This window comes from Megalops cyprinoides, chromosome 16 (assembly GCF_013368585.1).
Source record: "Megalops cyprinoides isolate fMegCyp1 chromosome 16, fMegCyp1.pri, whole genome shotgun sequence".
In the NCBI taxonomy this organism is placed as follows: domain Eukaryota; kingdom Metazoa; phylum Chordata; class Actinopteri; order Elopiformes; family Megalopidae; genus Megalops; species Megalops cyprinoides.
This window is the reverse complement of record NC_050598.1, coordinates 2,710,500-2,730,120: the sequence shown is the minus strand read 5'-3', so window position 1 is coordinate 2,730,120 and position 19,621 is coordinate 2,710,500. Positions and strand designations below refer to the sequence as shown.

At 43.3% G+C, this 19,621-nt stretch overlaps 2 protein-coding genes across 2 annotated transcripts; one reads left to right on the top strand and one right to left on the bottom strand.

The window, feature by feature from the left end:
- Positions 1–204: 204 nt before the first annotated feature.
- cdca5 (cell division cycle associated 5) lies at positions 205–5,282 on the bottom strand. The gene is made up of 7 exons (XM_036549110.1): positions 5,245–5,282; positions 4,632–4,752; positions 4,359–4,444; positions 2,646–2,708; positions 2,195–2,302; positions 998–1,498; positions 205–438 (listed from the first exon to the last, which is right to left on the bottom strand). Exons 2-7 carry the CDS (start codon positions 4,693–4,695, stop codon positions 358–360), a joined length of 903 nt encoding a protein of 300 aa, XP_036405003.1. The 5' UTR covers positions 4,696–4,752; positions 5,245–5,282; the 3' UTR covers positions 205–357.
- Positions 5,283–5,543: 261 nt separating this feature from the next.
- On the top strand, positions 5,544–18,665 carry zfpl1 (zinc finger protein-like 1). Its single transcript, XM_036547541.1, has 8 exons — positions 5,544–5,670; positions 6,568–6,684; positions 12,140–12,251; positions 12,578–12,771; positions 13,989–14,064; positions 14,423–14,611; positions 15,996–16,119; positions 17,196–18,665. Exons 2-8 carry the CDS (start codon positions 6,583–6,585, stop codon positions 17,377–17,379), a joined length of 981 nt encoding a protein of 326 aa, XP_036403434.1. The 5' UTR covers positions 5,544–5,670; positions 6,568–6,582; the 3' UTR covers positions 17,380–18,665.
- Positions 18,666–19,621: the final 956 nt, after the last annotated feature.

Genomic DNA, 19,621 nt, shown 5'->3' with positions numbered 1-19,621 from the left:
ATGTTAAAGAACACTTACCTATTGCTATGTACAATCATTCTAATCAGAATTACATCTGGATTTAAATGGTAATGGCAGCAAGCAAAATGCTAACTAAAACATGTGAAATGCATCCTATATAATCTAAGGAGAATGTGTTCACCAGGAAAGGTTATGAAAAGATGCATAAAACACATGTCCAAACTGAAACTTTGTGCAGGGAATTGAAGACACAATTCAGACAGGCTTTGGGATCGGCCCAGCACAGTCCCATTGGTGTCGTCACAAAGCCTTCTCCAGTTGTCTCGCAAGCGTCGTGCCTCAGTGGTGGCCGACAGTGCCTCGCCCAATTGCAATAAGAGTTTCTGAGCCTCTGCTTCACTCCACCACCAGGTCAAAGGTCTCCGCCTCCTCAAACTCCGCATTCAGCTTGGCGGCTAAAGTATCAAACTCCGACATCTGGGGGGAGGATAGGATGGGGAAGAAATGATTAGACAGAGGCAGAATTTGGGAAACAGGTAAGAGACAGTCACTGGCATTCTCACTGTCACCACTGATCTTACTAGTCAGCTCTATCCGTTTATATATGGAATATGCACCCAATCTCTCCTGTGGAGGTTCTCAGATGAGACTGAGACTGATTTCTGGGGCCAAGTAGCATGCAGTATAAGTTACAGCCAATGGCCACAACCTGACTGGATATTCTTAATAGTGTTCCTCACTTGGGCCTGCAGCACCGGGCACTGAAGTCCTGTGTCACAGATATACTACGTTATGTCCACATATTCTACTCCTGCCTTCTTTGTGCCATTCATACCGTCACACTTGTCTGTGAGGTTTTCATTCATTAAGAGGAGGCTCCCATGCTCTCTGCAATTCTACACAAATTATGACTGGTTGTTTCAAGCCACGCCTCTGAGAAAATTCATACAGATTCATCCAATCAGAGCACTTACACTTTCATTGCACAGTAGGCACAGAACACTTCTTCTCCCTCTTACTCTCTCCCATTCCTCACCTTCATCTGTGGCACCCGCTTCCTCCTCCTCTTCTCCTTGACCAGCGACACCCCCGGGATGTTAATGTCAGGCTCGATGTTGTCTGCCATGGTGCCACTGCCCTCGAGCACAGAGAGAGAGCCAGCGCACAACGACAACAACGCCTCAGTACCTGGCCGCTCCGCCCTCCTGCCAGCCACCGATGGCGTCTGCAGCCTCTCAAAACCGAAGAGTGTGTCGCGACGACAAGGGGGCGGGGATGCTGGGGAGCCCTGAAAGGAAAGGTCGCCGCCAGCACTCAGCCGACTGTAGGAGCGCCGCACCTTCCGCGACCACTCGACGCCGGCAGTATCCTGCGGCAGCTGGGGAGGGCTGGGGGCTGAGGCGATGATTGGTGACAGGACAGCCGGTTTCAGGAGGGGTGCAGGCGCTGGAGCAGGTGTGGACATCTTCTGCACCTCCTGCTTATGCTTCAGGCCTGATGGCCGGCCGGCATTCTCCTTGTTGCACTCTGATGAAACCTGCAGAGGATTTAACACAGCAACACGCGGTGCTGTAAGGCATGCTGTCTGTCCAAAGCTGGATAGACCCTCGCTGTGCCATTTAGCCAAAAATAACCATTTAGCACAAAGTTTAACTTGTAACCTATAATGGGAGTCTTTTTGAGTGCCAAACACCCAAGTGATTACCATGGAAGGCATGTTCATGAATCCTTGCAGAAAATTTGTACAAACATCCATCTTGGTCATCTCATCCCTTTCACTGCTGTGAATAATATAGTAATCTTATTAAAAAAAAAAAAAACTTATGTATAACTTTTCACAAATGAAGCATACTTCATCTGAAGAGAACAGAAATGCCTAACATGCACGTATGAGTATCATATCATATGAGTGTTTAGTCATATAAGTGGGCTGATTAATTCTAATTTAATTCTATAAGCAAAGTATTCAGTGTTAATAAAGGAATCATTCTTTCACAGAGTTTCACATCACTATTCTGACTGATTCTTATCAATAACGGTTGATACTTATATCGCTATTTCTTATGCAAAATGCAGTGTGTGTAATTTTTCCAAGATCTAATGTACATGACTTCTCATGGGTCACTTAAAGAGAACAGTTATGACTAACTTGTTAAACAAATAGAAATAGTTGCAAAAAACCTGAATGTAATGCATGAGGATGTAAAAATAAGTAAATAAATAAAACCCTCACCCGAGAGTTGTACCGTACAGCTGAGTCTGGTGTGCGAGGAGTAAGGGGGCCTGAAGTGCCGGACATGCGAGGACTATGCCGAACAGAGCCACAGGGCATCCCAGACACCTGGGCGAGAGAGAGAGAGGGAGCAGGGCAGGAAGATGGAAAATAAAGGTTCATTTCGCAAAGCCTCAGGAAGAGAGAGACCCGTCAAACGCTGAACTCCCATCACCAAACCACAACTTACACCACTCCCAATATCTGCTCAACATGCCATCTTATCCAAAGTTACTTCTGTAGTGAAAAGGTTTCCACTTACGTATGCATTTTTTTTTTTTAACATCAGGACACTGACCAAAGGCAGCCACATCGCTAAAGGCCGCAAGGCTACAGTGAACCTGCAGCCACAGTGTAGTAAGCTCACTCTGCAATATCCACTTAGGGAGGAGGTGAAAGTGGACAGGCTGACCTGAGTCTTCCTCGGCAAGATCTTCCTCACAGTGATGGAGCGCTTCACGGCAGGAAGTGCAGTCTGGTGGCAGGCGCACCGGCAAGTGAGAGAATGCACCAGGGACAGAGACCAGAGGGCACACAAAACAGATCAGATGACTTCACTCGTAAATGCATGCAGTGTCTCAAGCCAGTTCAGTTTCAATGTCTCAAAGATAATGTTATCTCCAATTAAGCACTCCTGCTTTACTAGCACATGATTTCTCCTCAATCACCTTTGCCTCTCTCTCTACACATATACACATATTTATATCATATACATATATATTTTTTTTTTCCCCCCACAGAGCCTCCAGTATTTATTAACACTTCTTATTGGATAGGACAAAACATGACATATGACAAAAAATTTAACATTGGAAAATGCCAGATATGAATATTAACAGAATTGTACAGAACAGAACTTAATGGGATTGCACAGTCATATTTACTTACACCCCTGTAGTTAATATTTTATAAATCCTCCTCTGGCACAGATGACACTAATAAGATAAATCCTGTACTGTTTTACGAGGTTCTGGCACCTCTGCTGGGGGATTTCAGACGATTCGCTCGGGCACATTTGTTCTGGATACTTTCCAGTCCTTTGGTTTTCATCAGTGAACTCAACTGCTTTATTTAGTTTGATCAGCAAATGTTCAAGGTCTGGAGATTGAGATGGCTGACCGAGAGCACTTATTTTGTGCTCAGTGGAGCATTTATTTGTAGATGTAGGTATGTGATTTGGATCATTCTGATAGTGGAATTTCTTCCCAAGTTTCAGATTCTTGGCAACAAGGTTTCTGGCCAAAATGCCTTGGGACATGTTGGAGTTTATATCTCCTTCTGTCTAGTAAGTCTGCCTGGGCCCACAGAAGTAAAATAACCCCAAAACATAACTAACCCCCCATCATATATCAGGGGTCATGTTTTTTTCCCTCACTATGAGCTTATTTTTTATGCCAAACATAAAGCTGAAGAGCATGTCCAAAAAAGCTAATTTTCATTTCATCTGACATTGGAAAATATGCTTCCAATTGTCATTCTGTTCCAGGGATCCCAAGGATCATAATTAAAGGATATAAATACAATACTGAAGGCACTGTATTAATTTAACACTGCCCGGACCACAATTAGAACAAATATAGAAAACATAAAAGCAAAAACAGAAAGCCAGTATTCTTAGTTACTGCAGTCTACTAACTCGTCCAGTCTTCACCATAAGTAGGGTTATATTAGTAGTTTTATGCATTTATCGCTACGCTTAACCTTCAAGAGGTTAATCCAACTCAACACCCTATCAACTAAAAAGACATTTTGTAGACCTAATTAATACTAAGTAATACTGTCAACAATGAAAGACTAATCTTAAATATGTACCTTCTTTCTAAATGCTCGTGCTGAAGGCAACTGTGCTTAACCAAACGTGCATAACTGATGTCTAGACTACATTTATTTTTCCTCTCTGTAGTTTCCTCGCACTTTCAAATAAATGGCCAACCAGTGTGCATACTGATTTTTTTTTTGTTGTTGTTAAGTGAGCTAGCTTAATCTAGATTGCATCCACAGCTCGGATCCTTGTGTTATTTGCTAGCATAGCTAGCCTGCTGTTTATATTGTTACTGATACTGTTTTGACTGTTATGAAATTCAATCGAGGTAGAAGGCAGAGGCAGCTGAACAGCCCGACTTACCACATCGTTTCCGTCCCCCTTGTTTTGCTGACTGCTGTCTGCTTCGCAGAGCCTCGCCGATCGCCTTCGCTGCGTGCTGTCCTGTTCTGGGAGCACAAGAGGACCAAGGAAAACTTTATACACTTTCTACTTGTCAGAAACAGATGTAACTCAGCCAGGTAGACTAGCTGCTAGAAATGTGATAGGTTACAGTTTGCTGCTAACGAGGTACTGAACTATTCAGCTAATGAAATCACTACTGAAAAACTAACTTTTAAAACGACAGTTACGTACTTGCGTCTTCTTTTTCTTCCACTCGTCCGACCGACACCGGTCGTGCCGTCGTGTTGCAGCTCATCTTGATTCGTTTGGTGACTAGTTGATCCCTGAGGTACCCGTTAGCAAGCTATGGACCCTAACAAGATCAAATAGCCAGTTAAGAGATCAGATAGTTAGCTAGTCACCGTTAGCGAGCTATAGACCCAAACAAGATAAAATAGGCAGTTAATGAACCGGCCAGGTAGTTGTGTGCGAAGTCAGCAAACTTTACTTTGAAAATAATAGATGAATACTAATGTTTTCTCGATGACGAGAACGTTAGCAGCGAAATCACTAAAAGTCTCTTCAGTATCTCAGCGCGTCCAGCAGTAATCCCATCACTTTTTAAAAACGCCCGCCTAGCTCCTAGAAACAGGAAGTTCCGGGGGAATGAACGTCTATATAGCTAACCGGCTAACTGCTAGCTTGCAAATGGCTACCTTTGCATGGAAAAGAAACACAACACATTGGCAGTTAGATGAATAAAATTACAAACAGTCATGATACGAACATATATTCAAAATCTGAACGTGTAAAAAAGCTATGGTTTCAATTCAGTGTCACAAGGAGCCAATAACACAGCAGTTACCTTGTATTGTGCACGTTTTTGCCTAGGTAGTATGGCGGTACTTTATTGTCCCTGTGATTGTATTCGATAGATCAGATTAGTTCTGGCTCGCTACAACGACCTTGCGCTCAGCTTTAGTATTATCTGCATTGTATGGCCTGTACACATCTTGCCCTTATGCCTGTTTGCCTACTATATGCACTTTTGTACGTCGCTTTGGAAAAAAGCGTCTGCTGAATGAATAAATATAAATGTAAATGTAGTGACGTTGCTGTCATTTACGTCATCAAAATGAGACTGTCCCGGAAGAGACGTGGCATAACAAGCCAAAGGAAGTCAACGGCAGACTTCAGCTTTTAGCGAAACATATTTTCAGAAGTCCAGCTACGAATATTTGCGCACGTATCCTGACAACTTTGAGGAAGGCTGTCAGTTTCTTCCTTGCAGGTAAATACATTTTAACCTTAATAGCAGCCTAGGGAATGTTATGACTGGAGAGCACCCTGCGTAGCTGTCCTGTTGGTGAAGTTCGGTAGGTAGTTCGGCAGCGAGGTGATCATTGCTGTGCTAGCTAGCTAGCTCGGATCTGAGCACTTCAACGCTGTTGAAGTGTTACGCGGTCATAAGGAAACATATGAGACTGTGTTCGGAATGATATTGGTGGTTGGTGTGTCGTGTGTCAGTATTTCGTTCTTATCAGAGATGTTCGGTGGCTTGCTAACCAGCTTGCCGTGAATGACAAGTTGAGATAGCTAACGTAGCTACACTTTAATGATTGAGTGTAACGTTATAAAAAGCATCCCAGTGGCCACGCCTTTATCCCTAGCCCAGGCAACAAACCAGCTTCAGACAGTTCTATATCGCGTTAACATCGTGTACATTTGTCAAGAAAATCCATAACTCCTCCATAACGATACTAGTCCCTTACTCAGGTATGTATGCTGTGTATCGTACTACAGGTGTACAGTTGGATGGATTTAATACAACCAAGTCTGGTGTGAATAGTCAACACGACACAATGTGTGACAGAAAGCGGACTCTGATATATTGTGTTAGTGTTCACAGTTGCGGTGTACAAGACAATCAGTTTCGGGGTGATAAGTGTGTGTTCTGTATTTTACATACTTGAAATATAGTAATGTGAGACTTTGATCGCACAAATTTTACTGATAGTGTCCTTAGTTAACCAAGTCTGAATATCATTGTGACTTGTGTGACAGATCCTGAAAATGTCCATTTATAGTGACAAAACCTTGTTTTCATTCAAAGTGTGATATATTGTCATGAGAACTTGGTGCACCTCTGCCAGTGTTTCTGAGGGGCTTCCATGTATCTGTGTCCCAGCTCCCAGGTCAGACCATGGGCCTGTGCAAATGCCCGAAGAGGAAAGTGACCAACCTGTTCTGTTTTGAACATCGGGTCAATGTGTGTGAGCACTGCCTGGTCTCCAACCACAGCAAGGTTAGTGTGGATCACGTTAGGGGAGAGGTTTGTGTGATCAGAAGGTTGCTGGTTTGAATTCCAGTGAGTACTCAACCCAGAATTATCACGTATAGTAATGGGACACAAGTAGTAATTTGTAATGGTAAATAAGCCATGTTGGTCAGAGTTGTTAAGTAAATAAGCAATGTGGTAAAATAATGCATAAATCATGTTAACAAGGTGTTGTCTGTGTCAACTGAATTGAAACTGTACAGTGTTAAACTAGAAAAAATTACTTTGGAGTTGAGGAGCTTCAAATAATATGACACATACTGTTTAATTTGAAAAGTGTTTGTTTTTGAAGGGCAATCAGTTTTCCATTGTCTGAGTGTCTTTTTGGAGATTTCCACACCGTTTACATTTTATTAAATATTTGCTCAGCAGATGTGCATATTACATAGTTTACAATCCATCCATTTACACAGCTGGATATTTTCTACAGCACTTGAAGTTATATACCTTGCCAAAGGATACAGCAGCAGTGGCCCACCAGGGAGTCAAAGAGAGAATGTTTAGAATATACTGCTGTCCCAGCTTCAGGTCAAACTGGACACAGGCGGCTCTTGAGTGTGTCAGTCAGCAATGTGCCTGTCTTAAGCACAGGCTTAAGTGTCCCAGGTTTGATCCTAACCGGGTCATCAATAAACGATGACCAAGCGCCCACAGCGGTGGGACAAACCGGCTTTATTCCGCAGCAGATAGGAGTGAATAGATCGGCCAGGGTTTCCATTCTCACCAATACTCAGGTGCCCCGCAATTCATCAGGCACCCTTGTCAAAGTGGTGTCATACCCATCCTTCAATGAGGAGGCACTTCACTGTGGGGCACTGTGTGACTCAGAGTGTGAAAAATAGCCATTGGCTGCATGCAAGTGTATGGGAGGGTCTCATCTACACGTGTGCAGCCGTCATGGTGAGATGAGCGTAACATACAACTCGAGACTCAAAGCAGGGTTACATACAGGGAAAAAATATTTTTTTAAAAAACTAGCTGACTGCTTGGTTCCTTATTGTCTGACTCTCTAGTACACTGGACAACCACGATGTGTGTCATCTGAGTTATCAATGCACAGCTAAGCACCAGCCTTCTTAAATACATCAATGGGTCGCAATGGCAATGGAGTTTTCATTGTGGATGCACCAGCTGACCATCTGTTTGGCCTGATGGAAGCTTGAAGGCCTTTTGTTTTGTTCACCGTTAAAAGTTGCTGTACCTTTAGTGAAGTGTTAAGTTATGTTATACCTTTAAGGAGCTGTTATGCTCTGTATTGTGGGATTGAAGGACAACCAGATATGCGTGTTCATTGGGTAGTGGGTGTGAGATACGGAAATTAAAAAAGTAAAAGTCGAAGTGAATATATGGTCTCTGTGTATGTAACACCTTTGTTGGCTGTTCTCCATGAGTGTGTTATTTCTGATATTAAGACATATCCTGCCTGGCTCAAAAATTGCCTCAATATACATTAATGAACACTTAGCGTGATGAAACCGTGACACCAATGCAGCAACAATCTCAGCTGTCCATGCAGCAGTAACTGGTTCATCCTAACAAATTCGACAGTCCAAGGGCAAAAAAAACATGCAGAATTGTATAGCTTATTGCACTGCGAAGTTGGCTGTTTTCCACTGTAGATGATCTTAGTTTAACACACTGAACCCGGCTGCATTCCATGGCAGCCGATCTGTCTCAGAACAGGCTACTATAGTCTCCGCACACATCCGTTCACTCACAGAGGATGCTTCAGCTGGGCACTTTGTAGCATGGAGCTCGGATGGCCTCCTGCATCTGTGTTAAGTCTAGTGTTACGGACAGGCCATTTCCTGTGAGATCTAAAATGACCCTTGAGAGTGCCAGGAGATCTTATTAGTCCCCAGATGAGCCTGTTATTATTATTGATACCTGTTTTGTCAGATTTATTAGTAAATTAATATAAGTAAAATATAAGTAAATTTCATTGTTAGTATTAGTGGGTCCCTAAAACACTTCGGCTTGCTTGGTACAATATGAAAAGAGGGTTGGCGTTGCTTAATTAATGAGTGGTTTGACCCTGTGACCCGGGGCGATACGTGGAATGAGGCTATTTCCGGTGGGGTTGCGCATGCACCGGTGTGGCTGCCACTGTGGACCAATGTGGACTGCTGAAGCTGGCCTCCCGCGGGAAAACTGAATACCCTACTGCAGTTTATGACCGACCACTCTACCACGACGTTGTTTTGCGCGATTTCCTTTTCTATGTGTTAAGTCCTGGGAAGGCGACCAACCGAAGAGCGTCAACAAGCATAGCGCAACAGAAGTGAATGGGGACCTTTTAGATATTAAAACTGAACGATGCAAACGCAAGAAAGCCAGCGAACGCTACTCTCTCTTCGCTACGCCAAGGCCAGGCTGTCCGTCGCGGGGCGACTGGTGCGGGCTGGCCACGGAAAGGGCGAAGCTTTGGCATCCGTGTCCCGAAACTGTAGGTAACGTCAATCTTTCATTTCTTTCTGTTGTATTTAAGCAAGCCGAATGTGTACTAGCTGCACGCCGCCCTGAGAGGTTTCGGGGATAGCGCGATAACCCCTTAAGACAACGACATTGCCTGGCGTATCTGTAGGAAGGTAGACCGCCAAGGCTGACAGGCTTGCAATATCCCTGCTCAGGGAGGGCGTGACATCCAGGAGTTCAGAGGCTCCCATACAGCCAAGGCCATTTCAGTCATGCTTCATGCTCTCATTTCAGCATGTCTGAAATGCAGAAAATCACACTGTAGGAATCATCTTAACACATACAAGCTTTTCAGATTAATCCTTTCAATTAGCAAACTGCTAAGAGGATGTCAAAAATGAATTAGCAGGACAATTTACAGATGTGGATCTCTTAAGTACAACATGTTAATCTGATGGAAGTTATGGTCCTATGATATATTTGGTCTGTATAAATTTTCTTATGTTTGCTTCTATGTACCCTGCCAGCTTATCCACTGTAATGATCCAGGTCTGAAATAACTTGTAAACAAGAACTGGAAGCTTACTTAAATGCTTGATATATTATAATATCATCCTTGTATTAGCTCTGCTCTCACTTTGGTGACTGTATTGGTGGGAAGAACACAACGTATGTGTATGGGAATGTAAAATTCCACTGTACTCACTTAAGGACCAAGCCTCCTGAGGAATCTGTGTTGTGGTTGGGCAAACCTGGGAACTGGTGTCAGAGCAGTAGGCATCTGTTGGTGGGTTTTGTACTTGATCAAAGCCAGCACATGTCTGGGCTCATGAAGATGCCTGCTTCTGTCACTTCAGCAAACCAAGGATGGTGACATCATGTGAGAACTCTACTTACACGACTAATAGTAATACTTATAATGTGCGATGATAGATTTGTTTATACAGAACCTTTCATTCAATAGAATGCAGCCCATAGTACTTCACAGACAGGTAAGCATTAAGACTCTTCAACTCTCTGGTCTTCTTTCCATCCCTCTCGAAGAGGGAGAATAAAATATAAAAGGTAAATAAGCATTAGTAGTAATAATGTTTAAAAGCAGAGCCTTGTCTACACTGGAAGCAAGGTACCTTTAATGCATGAGCTACAGACATGGACAAATTTGTTGGTACCCTTACAGCTCATTGAAACAATGCTTCATTCCTCCTGAAAAGTGATTAAATTAAAAGCAATTGTCTCATGTATACCTGCATGCCTTTGGTATGTCATAGAGTAAAGCAAAGAAAGTGTGAAAAGAGACAAATTATTGCTTATTCTACAAAGATATTCTAAAATGGCCTGGACAGATTTGTTGGTACCCTTAGAAAAGATTATAAATAACTGGATTATAGTGATACTTCAAACTAACTATTTTCTTTAATTAGTATCACACATGTCTTCAATCTTGTAATCAGTCATTCAGCCTTTTTAAATAGAGACAAGTAGTCACTCTGCTGTTTGGTATCATCGTTTGCACCACACTGAACAGAGGTGATCAGAAAGAAAATCATAGACAAGCATGTTAACGGTAAAGGCTATAAGGCCATCCCCAAGCAGCTTGATGTTCCTGTGACTACAGTTGGAAATATTATTAAGAAGTTTAAGGTCCATGGGACTGTAGCCAACCTCCCTGGACGCGGTCGCAAGAGGAAAATCGACCCCAGATTGAACAGAAGGATAGTGCGAATGGTAGACAAAGATCCAAGGAAAACTTCCAGAGAGATACAAGCTGAACTCTAAGGTCAAGGTACATCAGTGTCTGATCGCACCATCCGTCGTTTTTTGAGCAACAGTGGGCTCAATGGAAGAAGACCCAGGAGGACTCCACTGTTGAAAGAAAAACATAAAAAAGCCAGACTGGAATTTGCTAAAATGCATATTGACAAGCCACAATGCTTCTGAGAGAATGTCCTTTGGACAGATGAGGCAAAATTGGAGCTTTTTGGTAAGTCACAGCAGCTCTATGTTCACAGACGAAAAAATGAAGCTTTCAAAGAAAAACACACCATACCTACTGTGAAACGTGGAGGAGGCTCGGTTATGTTTTGGGGTTGCTTTGCTGCGTCTGGCACGGGGTGCCTTGAGTCTGTGCAGGGCACAATGAAATCTCAAGACTATCAAGGCATTCTGGAGCAAAACGTACTGCCCAGAAATGTACTGTGTCAGAAAGCTCTGTCTCAGTCGCAGGTCATGGGTCCTCGAACAGGATAATGACCCAAAACACACAGCTAAAAGCACACAAGAATGGCTAAGAACAAAACATTGGACTATTCTGAGGTGGCCTTCTGCGAGCCCTGATCTGAATCCTATGGAACATCTATGGAAAGAGCTGAAACATGCAGTCTGGAGAAGGCACCCTTAGCAGACAGCTGGAGCAGTTTGCTAAGGAAGAGTGGGCCAAAATACCTGTTGACAGGTGCAGAAGTCTCATTGAGAGCTACAGAAATCGCTTGTTTGCAGTGATTGCCTCTATAAAGGTTGTGCAACAAAATATTGGGATAAAGGTCCCATCATTTTTGTCCGTGCCATTTTCATTTGTTTTATTATTTAAAATATTCTGTTGAATAAAAAATCAAAAGCAAAGTCTGATTTTTATTAAATATGGAATAAACAATGCTTTATGCCAATTACTTTTGTCAGTTTCAAGTTACTTCAGAGAAAATTGTGGGTTCTTTTTTCGTGGAAGGGTACCAATAAATTTGTCCACGTCTGTACTCTGGAGTCTCTTAGTGGCATGTTTCTAGGAGGCCCAAAACCTCTTAGGTGTGCAGTTTGAGAACATGTTGGATCTGAAGATGAATAGGGCCAGTGTCTTTGCCTGGATAACATATGCATTGCACATTCTCAATGGCTGCTTATATGACTAAACTAAAACTCTGATTACTTTTGTTTATTCAGCACTTTGTGTGAAGAATGAAGCTGTGCTGCTTTGCTGAGAAACTGAGTTACACGTGTCTTTTTCCCACAGTGCATTGTGCAGTCTTACCTTCAGTGGCTCCAGGACAGTGATTACAACCCAAACTGCCGGCTGTGCAGTACCCCGCTGGCAGCCCAGGACACAGTCCGGCTTGTGTGTTACGGTGAGGCCAGAAGCATAAAAATGGAACTAAAGCAGTTCTTCGGATCGCACACAGCAGTGAAATGCATGCAAGAGAGCCTTTATTGGAAAGTAACAAGTAGGAATTTTTGTTAAGATATGATTGCTGGTCTTTGTCAAATTTTGTGTAGTCTTCTCAAATAAGATAGCTGTACACACATTCAGTATGTTGTTTTACCATGGGGACAACCACTGGAGATTCTGATCTTACTACAGAGTGAACAAGTAGATGTTGAGGTGAAGAATGCATTTTTAATTTTGAAGAATGCTCCCTGATCTGACCTCTGACTTCTGACCTCTCCACCACAGATGTGTTCCATTGGTCCTGCCTGAATGACCTAGCTGCCCGGCTGCCCCTGCACACGGCGCCTGCGGGGTACCAGTGCCCCTCCTGCCAGGGCCCCGTGTTCCCACCCGCCAACCTGGCCAGCCCTGTGGCCGACGTGCTGAAGGAGCGGCTCTCCTCCGTCAACTGGGCCCGAGCGGGCCTTGGCCTGCCTCTGGTGAGGACCGGGCCTGGCCTGCCCACTCACTCTGTCATCCAGCAGAATCTGGTCCACAATACCTATCTGCTTCATTCATTTCCTCAGCCAGAAGTGTAGAGCTGTTTTGCAGCTCAGCCAGCAGGGCAGTACTCAAAATGGCGTCACTGACAGCAGCAAACGTCTGCACATTCTGTTACAGACTTAGGGGCTGGGTCCATATGGGACCAAAGCGTACCACCTGTACACTGCTTGACTGATGACACGTATGCATGTTTTGGAATATGCTGAGGCCATTCTCAGTACCCACAACCTTGGGTGGCTCCAAGGGTCAGAGGTCACTCTCTGAGGGTTGACACCGGTATGCACAGGTATGCTGAGTGGATGAAGATGCCAGTGCACTTCAACCTGTGGCCAGTTAAGTAGGTATCCCATCAGAGACCCCTTTGTTGTAGTTATTTTCCTCCATCACTGAATATCCATTTGCTATGTTTGTTTGTAACAAGGTAAAAAGGGGATAAGTTAGTGCACCTAAGGAAATGCCAAATTCAGGGGTGAAATTAAGAGTCAAGAGAGATTTTATTGTCAGCCCATTCATATACAAATATACAGCAGGGTTGAAATAACATTTCCCTGGGACCCATGGTGCTGCATTCAGACAATAGATAGATAGAAGACAATAAACAGACAAATATCAAGACATTAATTGGAAAAGTGGCAGGCAGAAACGTGCAAGTAAATTGTAAACAAAATTACACCTTCTGTAAAGTGGCTCTGTGCATTGAAATTTTGGGGTGTTCAGTCCAGAAGAGTGCACGGGGGCATGCTGAGAACCCAGTGTTTATTGCATTGCTGCCACCTTCTGGACTGGAGTGTTGCCCTATTTATATATAGGTGCACTTCTCTCTACTCCTCGGAGTCTCCATCCAGTCAGTCATCATGACGTTACTAGACAGTGATGCCGCGCTCTTCTCGCGCTTTTTTAGAAAAGCAAGTGTTACCAGATTGAGCGGATTCCCGATCCCAAAACAGCCCAAATCTTGTTCACCCGACCAAACCAATTTTGACCCGCACAATCAAATTCAAAACCGCCCAATTGGGTGGGAACCCTCCCAATCTGGCAACACTGGGTGCTTTGAAGATTGTGTACAATGCAAATACATGTGTAAATGCAGAGCACATACCAAAGTTAATGGTATTGTTTCCTCCAACATGGTCAATGATGTTTCTATCTCAAGATCGAAGAAACAGTTGAGGTCCCAGAACCTGAACCACATGATGTCACCGATTACACAGATTGGTCTTCGTTTGACTGTAAGTGTTTCCCTTCTGTGAGCTGTGAGCATCCTCCATTTTGTGATAGTCTATGCCCTGACCTTTTTAACTCCTTGTAGTCAGCCTTTCTCTTGGACCACGATTTATTGACCACAACAGGTGGTTAGTGCGACCCTGCTTATGAAGTCCAAGCAGAAGCAAAGAAAACATGACTAAAACTAAAACGCATGTCACGGTGCAGAAGCCTCATAGCTTCAGTTTAAAGCCCTATGGCATATGGTATGTGCTGTGCGGTCTCTGTTGCATTACATTATTGTCATTTAGCATACCAGTAATACTATCAATAATGTTGTGGACAGTATGGAGATGTCAGTCTCTCTGTATCTACCCCTCCCAGCCCCAGTCGTGCAGGCTGAGTCTCACCCCACCCAGTCCTACATCTCCGACCCAGTACCAGCACTACCTCCACCGCCCTCCCAGCTGGACTTTGGTATCTCCCATGACAACGGGGGCCTGGCTGCCCAGACCCATTCTGTGGTGAACGTTAGCATCCCCATGGTGAATGACTCCATCACAATCCACACAGGTGCACTGGACCGCTCCCATTACTGCCTTACCAAACACGAGAACACTGTCACTCACTGCTGTTTCCCTAAAGGGTGGTCCCACTGAGCTGGCATACACGTAGCGCAACGCAGAACTACCTAGTGCTTTACAAAAAGAATGAAATAAAAGAATACACTATAGGTTTTAACATATCCATAACTTTGGTCACAGTTATTGACATATGGAGATATTTTCAGTTTTACAAGGGCATGCCAGGCTAGCCTTACCTGTGTTTCTGTGAAGCTAACAGCAACTGTCTTCTCTCTAATTCCCTTTCAGGCACAAACATTTACAGCACACACCACACCATCCAGTTCTTTTCACCATGACATGTCTAAAAAAGCACACAATGCATTATTCACGCAATGCACCATTGGAGGACATCTCCAGGTTATCTTCATCATGTTAACAAAGACAGCATCAAAGTAGTTTTATAAACAGTTAAGCTATCTGAATGAGATGTCCTAGGCCTCAGAGCATACAGAGATAATCTCCAAGGACTCCTCCTTGCTATCTTTTATTATGGTACAATAATGGAACTATGTAATTTTGGTCTAGGTAACCTTTTTCAAGGTGTTGTACCAGAAAAGATTGTTGACAAGTTGCTCTTGTTGGTGGGAGTCATTGGCTCATTTGTGCAGTTTGTTTGGTTACAGAAATCGAGTGCATCCTTAAATGTGTTGGCACACAGCACACAAGTGTTTCTCCCAGAAGTGTATTTAGTTATAGTGTTACAGTACCAAAAAGGCTGTGAAGTGGAGAGGAGGATGTGTTTTACTTTTAGGATCAAAACAATGTCCCAGAGCCAAAGTTTGCTTTGGATTTGCAATGTTAATCTTTTTAAATTCAAACCTGTTTCACACAACACTTTCATTTGCATACACTGGTTCCACTCGGTGCTGTCGTGTTCCAGTCTGGTTGCAATTTTAAAAGCCAGTCACGTGGGGGGGCTGTTGAGCAAGAGAGAGAATGAAAAGACTGGATTAGAGACTGAATGAATGTGTATGGCACATTTGCACAAAGGTTTAACACCAAAGTCCGAAAGCCCCAAATTAATCAAAATCTGTTGCCAAGGTGGCCACCGTTTTTTCTGGGGAAACACTGACACAGACAGTTTTGTGGCTGATACTGTATCTTTACTGGTCGAGTCTGTAACATTGTGTCAGTCCTAAACCTATGCCATTATAAGGAGCTGACTGCAATTCTTAAAGGATTTAAAGTTCAGCAGTTTTTTGCCATCATAATTACATTACTGTTTTTAATTTAATAAACTAGGACAGTTGTTAGGTTGTCCTGGTGACCAGGATTAGACTGTTCTCACAATGATTTGCCATGCATTTATGCTACCGCTCCTTTTTTCCCAGCATCCTCCCCCAGGAAGGTCTATGACACCAGAGATGCCGGACACCACTCTGTCACGCAGATTGACTTTGACGACGACAAGTACCGTCGCCGACCAGCGCTCAGCTGGTTTGCACAGATACTCAAGTCAGTCAGGCTTCAGTTCCCCTTCCCGTGTCTGTCAGTGTGTTTCACACAGTCTCTCTGTGATACACACAGGTGTGATTATTTATTGAGAGTATATTTGTGCAGTAGTATTTGTGTAAGAATACATGTGAAAATTATTGCCCTTTGAGTATATTGCAGTATATGTGTGACTTCTATTACCATATTTTAATTATATTTCCAATATATTCTTGGGCTGAATGACATGTTGCTGGGTAAATTAAAATATATTTCTTGTCCGTTTGACATACCTGCTTGTGTCACACAGCCTGTCTCTGATAGCTGTGCACTTTCGCCCTACACAGTTCATAAACACTCAGCTCATATGAAATGTGCTTAAAAGCAAAAACGTGTTTCCTAGTTTGACAATCTGGTGCTGGCAAGACCTTTGGTGAACATTGCTGGATCATCCATCAGATTCTTATTTGGAGACAGAAGTTAAATTATCTGAGTGAGGTCTCCTAACACTCATGGATTAAAATTAGGATGGTCCATCATAGGAAAGTCTTTGTAAAGTCACCTCAACTCCTTAAACACTACAAACCAGAACACCAGATTTCAGGTCACATCCCACAGAAACCAGAACAATTCATGTTTTTCTCCCAGTGTAGCAAATTTCATCTAGTACAAACAGGTTCTATAATATGCACTATTGCTGCAATTTTTAGTATAAATCATGAGAATTTCTTTATATACCTACTATATATTTTTAATATCAAAGTTTAAATATTCATGTTTATCTCTATTACTATTATTTATTATTACTATCTGGGCTGTGTCCTGGAAGCAAAAATGGGCACAAATTGAAAATGAATTCTTCCTTCATTGTATACTGTCATCTGAATCTATTTTGAGTTTAACAAGAGTTGATTTCTTTTTCTACACTTGTTCTTATCTCTGTCAGTTGCAAAATGTTTAACCTCAAACATGTATCTCCTTACTTCTTTCCTACAGATCATTCCTTTGCTGATTCCACACTATGCAAAGTCAGTTTCATGATTTCAGTGTCCGGGATTTTCACTTCTTTTTTTTTTTTTCTTTTCTTTCTTTTTCTGCAGAAACCGGACAGGCAAGAAGCGGACAGCTTTGACGCTGAAACAGCGGGTCCTCCTGGTCCTGCTGCTAGGCATGCTGGGATTCTTCACCCTGATCATTGTCATGGCAAAGCTGGGCCGGGTCTCCGCAGATGCCGACCCAAACCTGGACCCCCTTCTCAACCCACACATTCGCGTGGGGAACTAATGGTCTCCTTGGCCCAGGACCCCCACCCTGGAGCAGGCTAGAGTGAAAACATCCAGATACACAACATAAATGCGACTTATGACACTGAGGTTACAACTATAAGTTTGGAACAAGAGGAACAGATATAATCCTCCTTTCTTGGACTGCAAGGAGGCAAATGTTTTTTCCCCAGCAACCCCCTATCTCCACCTTCTTTAGGGAAGATAGCAGGCAAACACGAGGGTATATTTTGTTAAATATCATATTTGCTATTCTGATTTCATATGCTACTTTCTTACCCAAAATGCTGCCTGTAGCAATCTTGATTGGCTAATTCAAGGCCCAAGTCCACACCCCTTTAGATGGTCTGTTGACCCGTCTCTGAATGCCTGTGCGGCTTGTGCTTCAGGGGGCAGAACCTAACTGGAAATCTATGTATGCGCCACTCCAGCACAGCATTCCAATTAATTTTGGCACTGGTTAGAAATGTGGGCGGGGTCAGAGTAGTCTCTCTCTAAGACATGGGTGGAGAGGGGAGGCAAGTCTGTTTGTATGATTAGTGTGTGATGGTATGCATCTGTATTAAATCTGTTTGTCTGTTAATGGGGTTTCCTAACCCTGTGTGTGTGTGTGCGCGTGCGCACATGTACAATTCATTATGTCTGCTCCTGGGTTGCGCACACACAAGCTGTTATGTAAGGGAGTTATGTAAGGGGGCTCAGTGAAAACCCACACATTTTGGGCATATGCTATTACTGTACAATGAGTAGCACCCTGGCTGAGCTCCCTCATCAGTCTCTGGAGTTCAAAAGGTTAATACATTCACATTAGACATTACATATGAAGTTGATTTTAAATTCCCAGCCCTGTGCAAGGCTTAAAAAATGCATTTCAGATGAGTGCATAAAGAAATCATAATATATTGAATGGCTGCAGGGCTGAGTAAATGAAATGGGTTTCAGATATATTTTTAAATTATATTTGAGTTCACCTATTTAATCATTTTCAGTTACTTTATTTAGATGTAATTCTAATAACACTAATTGCATACTTTTGTTCAAATTCAGTTTGCCTCCTGTATTTGTAGTGTGAAACAAAGTATGACGTCTCTTTTGGAATGCCACAGGGCATTTATAGCAGTTTAATTAGTGCTTTTTGGCAAATTACACTGATCTCTACATTTAGGATTTTGGACAAGAGTGATGGATGTAATAGTGCTGGTTTGCAGCAATTGGCCAACCAATGCCACTGCCCCGAATACAACAAAGTGTTAGTGGTTCTCTGTTAAGGCTACTATGTGTATTAAACGGCGCACTTATGAAATGTTTTTTTCTCATAAAAAGACGTTTGTGCATACTGAACTGACTGACATGGTGAATGGGCTTGCTGTGTTCTCGCTTGTTCCTGCCGAGATCTTTTACTCCTTTCAACATAAATCAGTCTTCCTTTGTTTCGTTTTGGATTTTTTTCCCATGTGTGTGCGTTGTCCTCGTCAGCTGTCTATACCCTTCAAGGGCTTACCCACACTAGGCCCGGTTGCCTTGTGCCATGACCGAGCATGATTGTCCCACCTCCCCACTCCCCGCAGGCCTGCGCTCACATTGCGCTTCTGAGTTCCGGGCCTGAGCACGCTTACGTCATCACAGTGCGATTTTTTGTGTTGAGGAAAAGGGCTCTCGCACAGCACAATGGAGTTCATGATTGTACTTTGTGGCTTATTTGGAGTGGTTTTGGGCGCGGTGACACACGGCCCTCTGACATGCCTTATAGATTTATCGATTATGCAACGCAACGATTTTCAGTTAATCGTGCTGCACGTATAAGATTTCTACGGAGGCAGCTGACGTTTCAGTCATTATACTATGAGACAGACCAATATTTTGTGCCATTTTTGTGTTCGATTACAGTAGATTGACGGGAGGCTTCCCCCAAGGACCGGTGGGTTTCCTTGATCTCACCACCCCACCCCCCAAAATAAAGTCCTGTTCAAAAACACAGCTGGGTCGGGTGTCTGGTTGCCCGCAGCTCATTTGGCTCCTATTTTAAGGCACCGCCCACCTTGAGTTGGGCACCGTTGGTGCGGTGTTTCTTTCCCACCTCCCCCACTCACTGGCTCCATTTGGTGCCGTGTTTCTTTTCCTCCTCCCCCACTCACTGGTTTCACTGGCAAATGTGTAGAATTTAAGGATTGTTAGGAAAGTTGCCTAAGCCGGGACAAAATTTTCACTTTATGAAATGCCTACCATGGCGGGTTTGGTTTTCA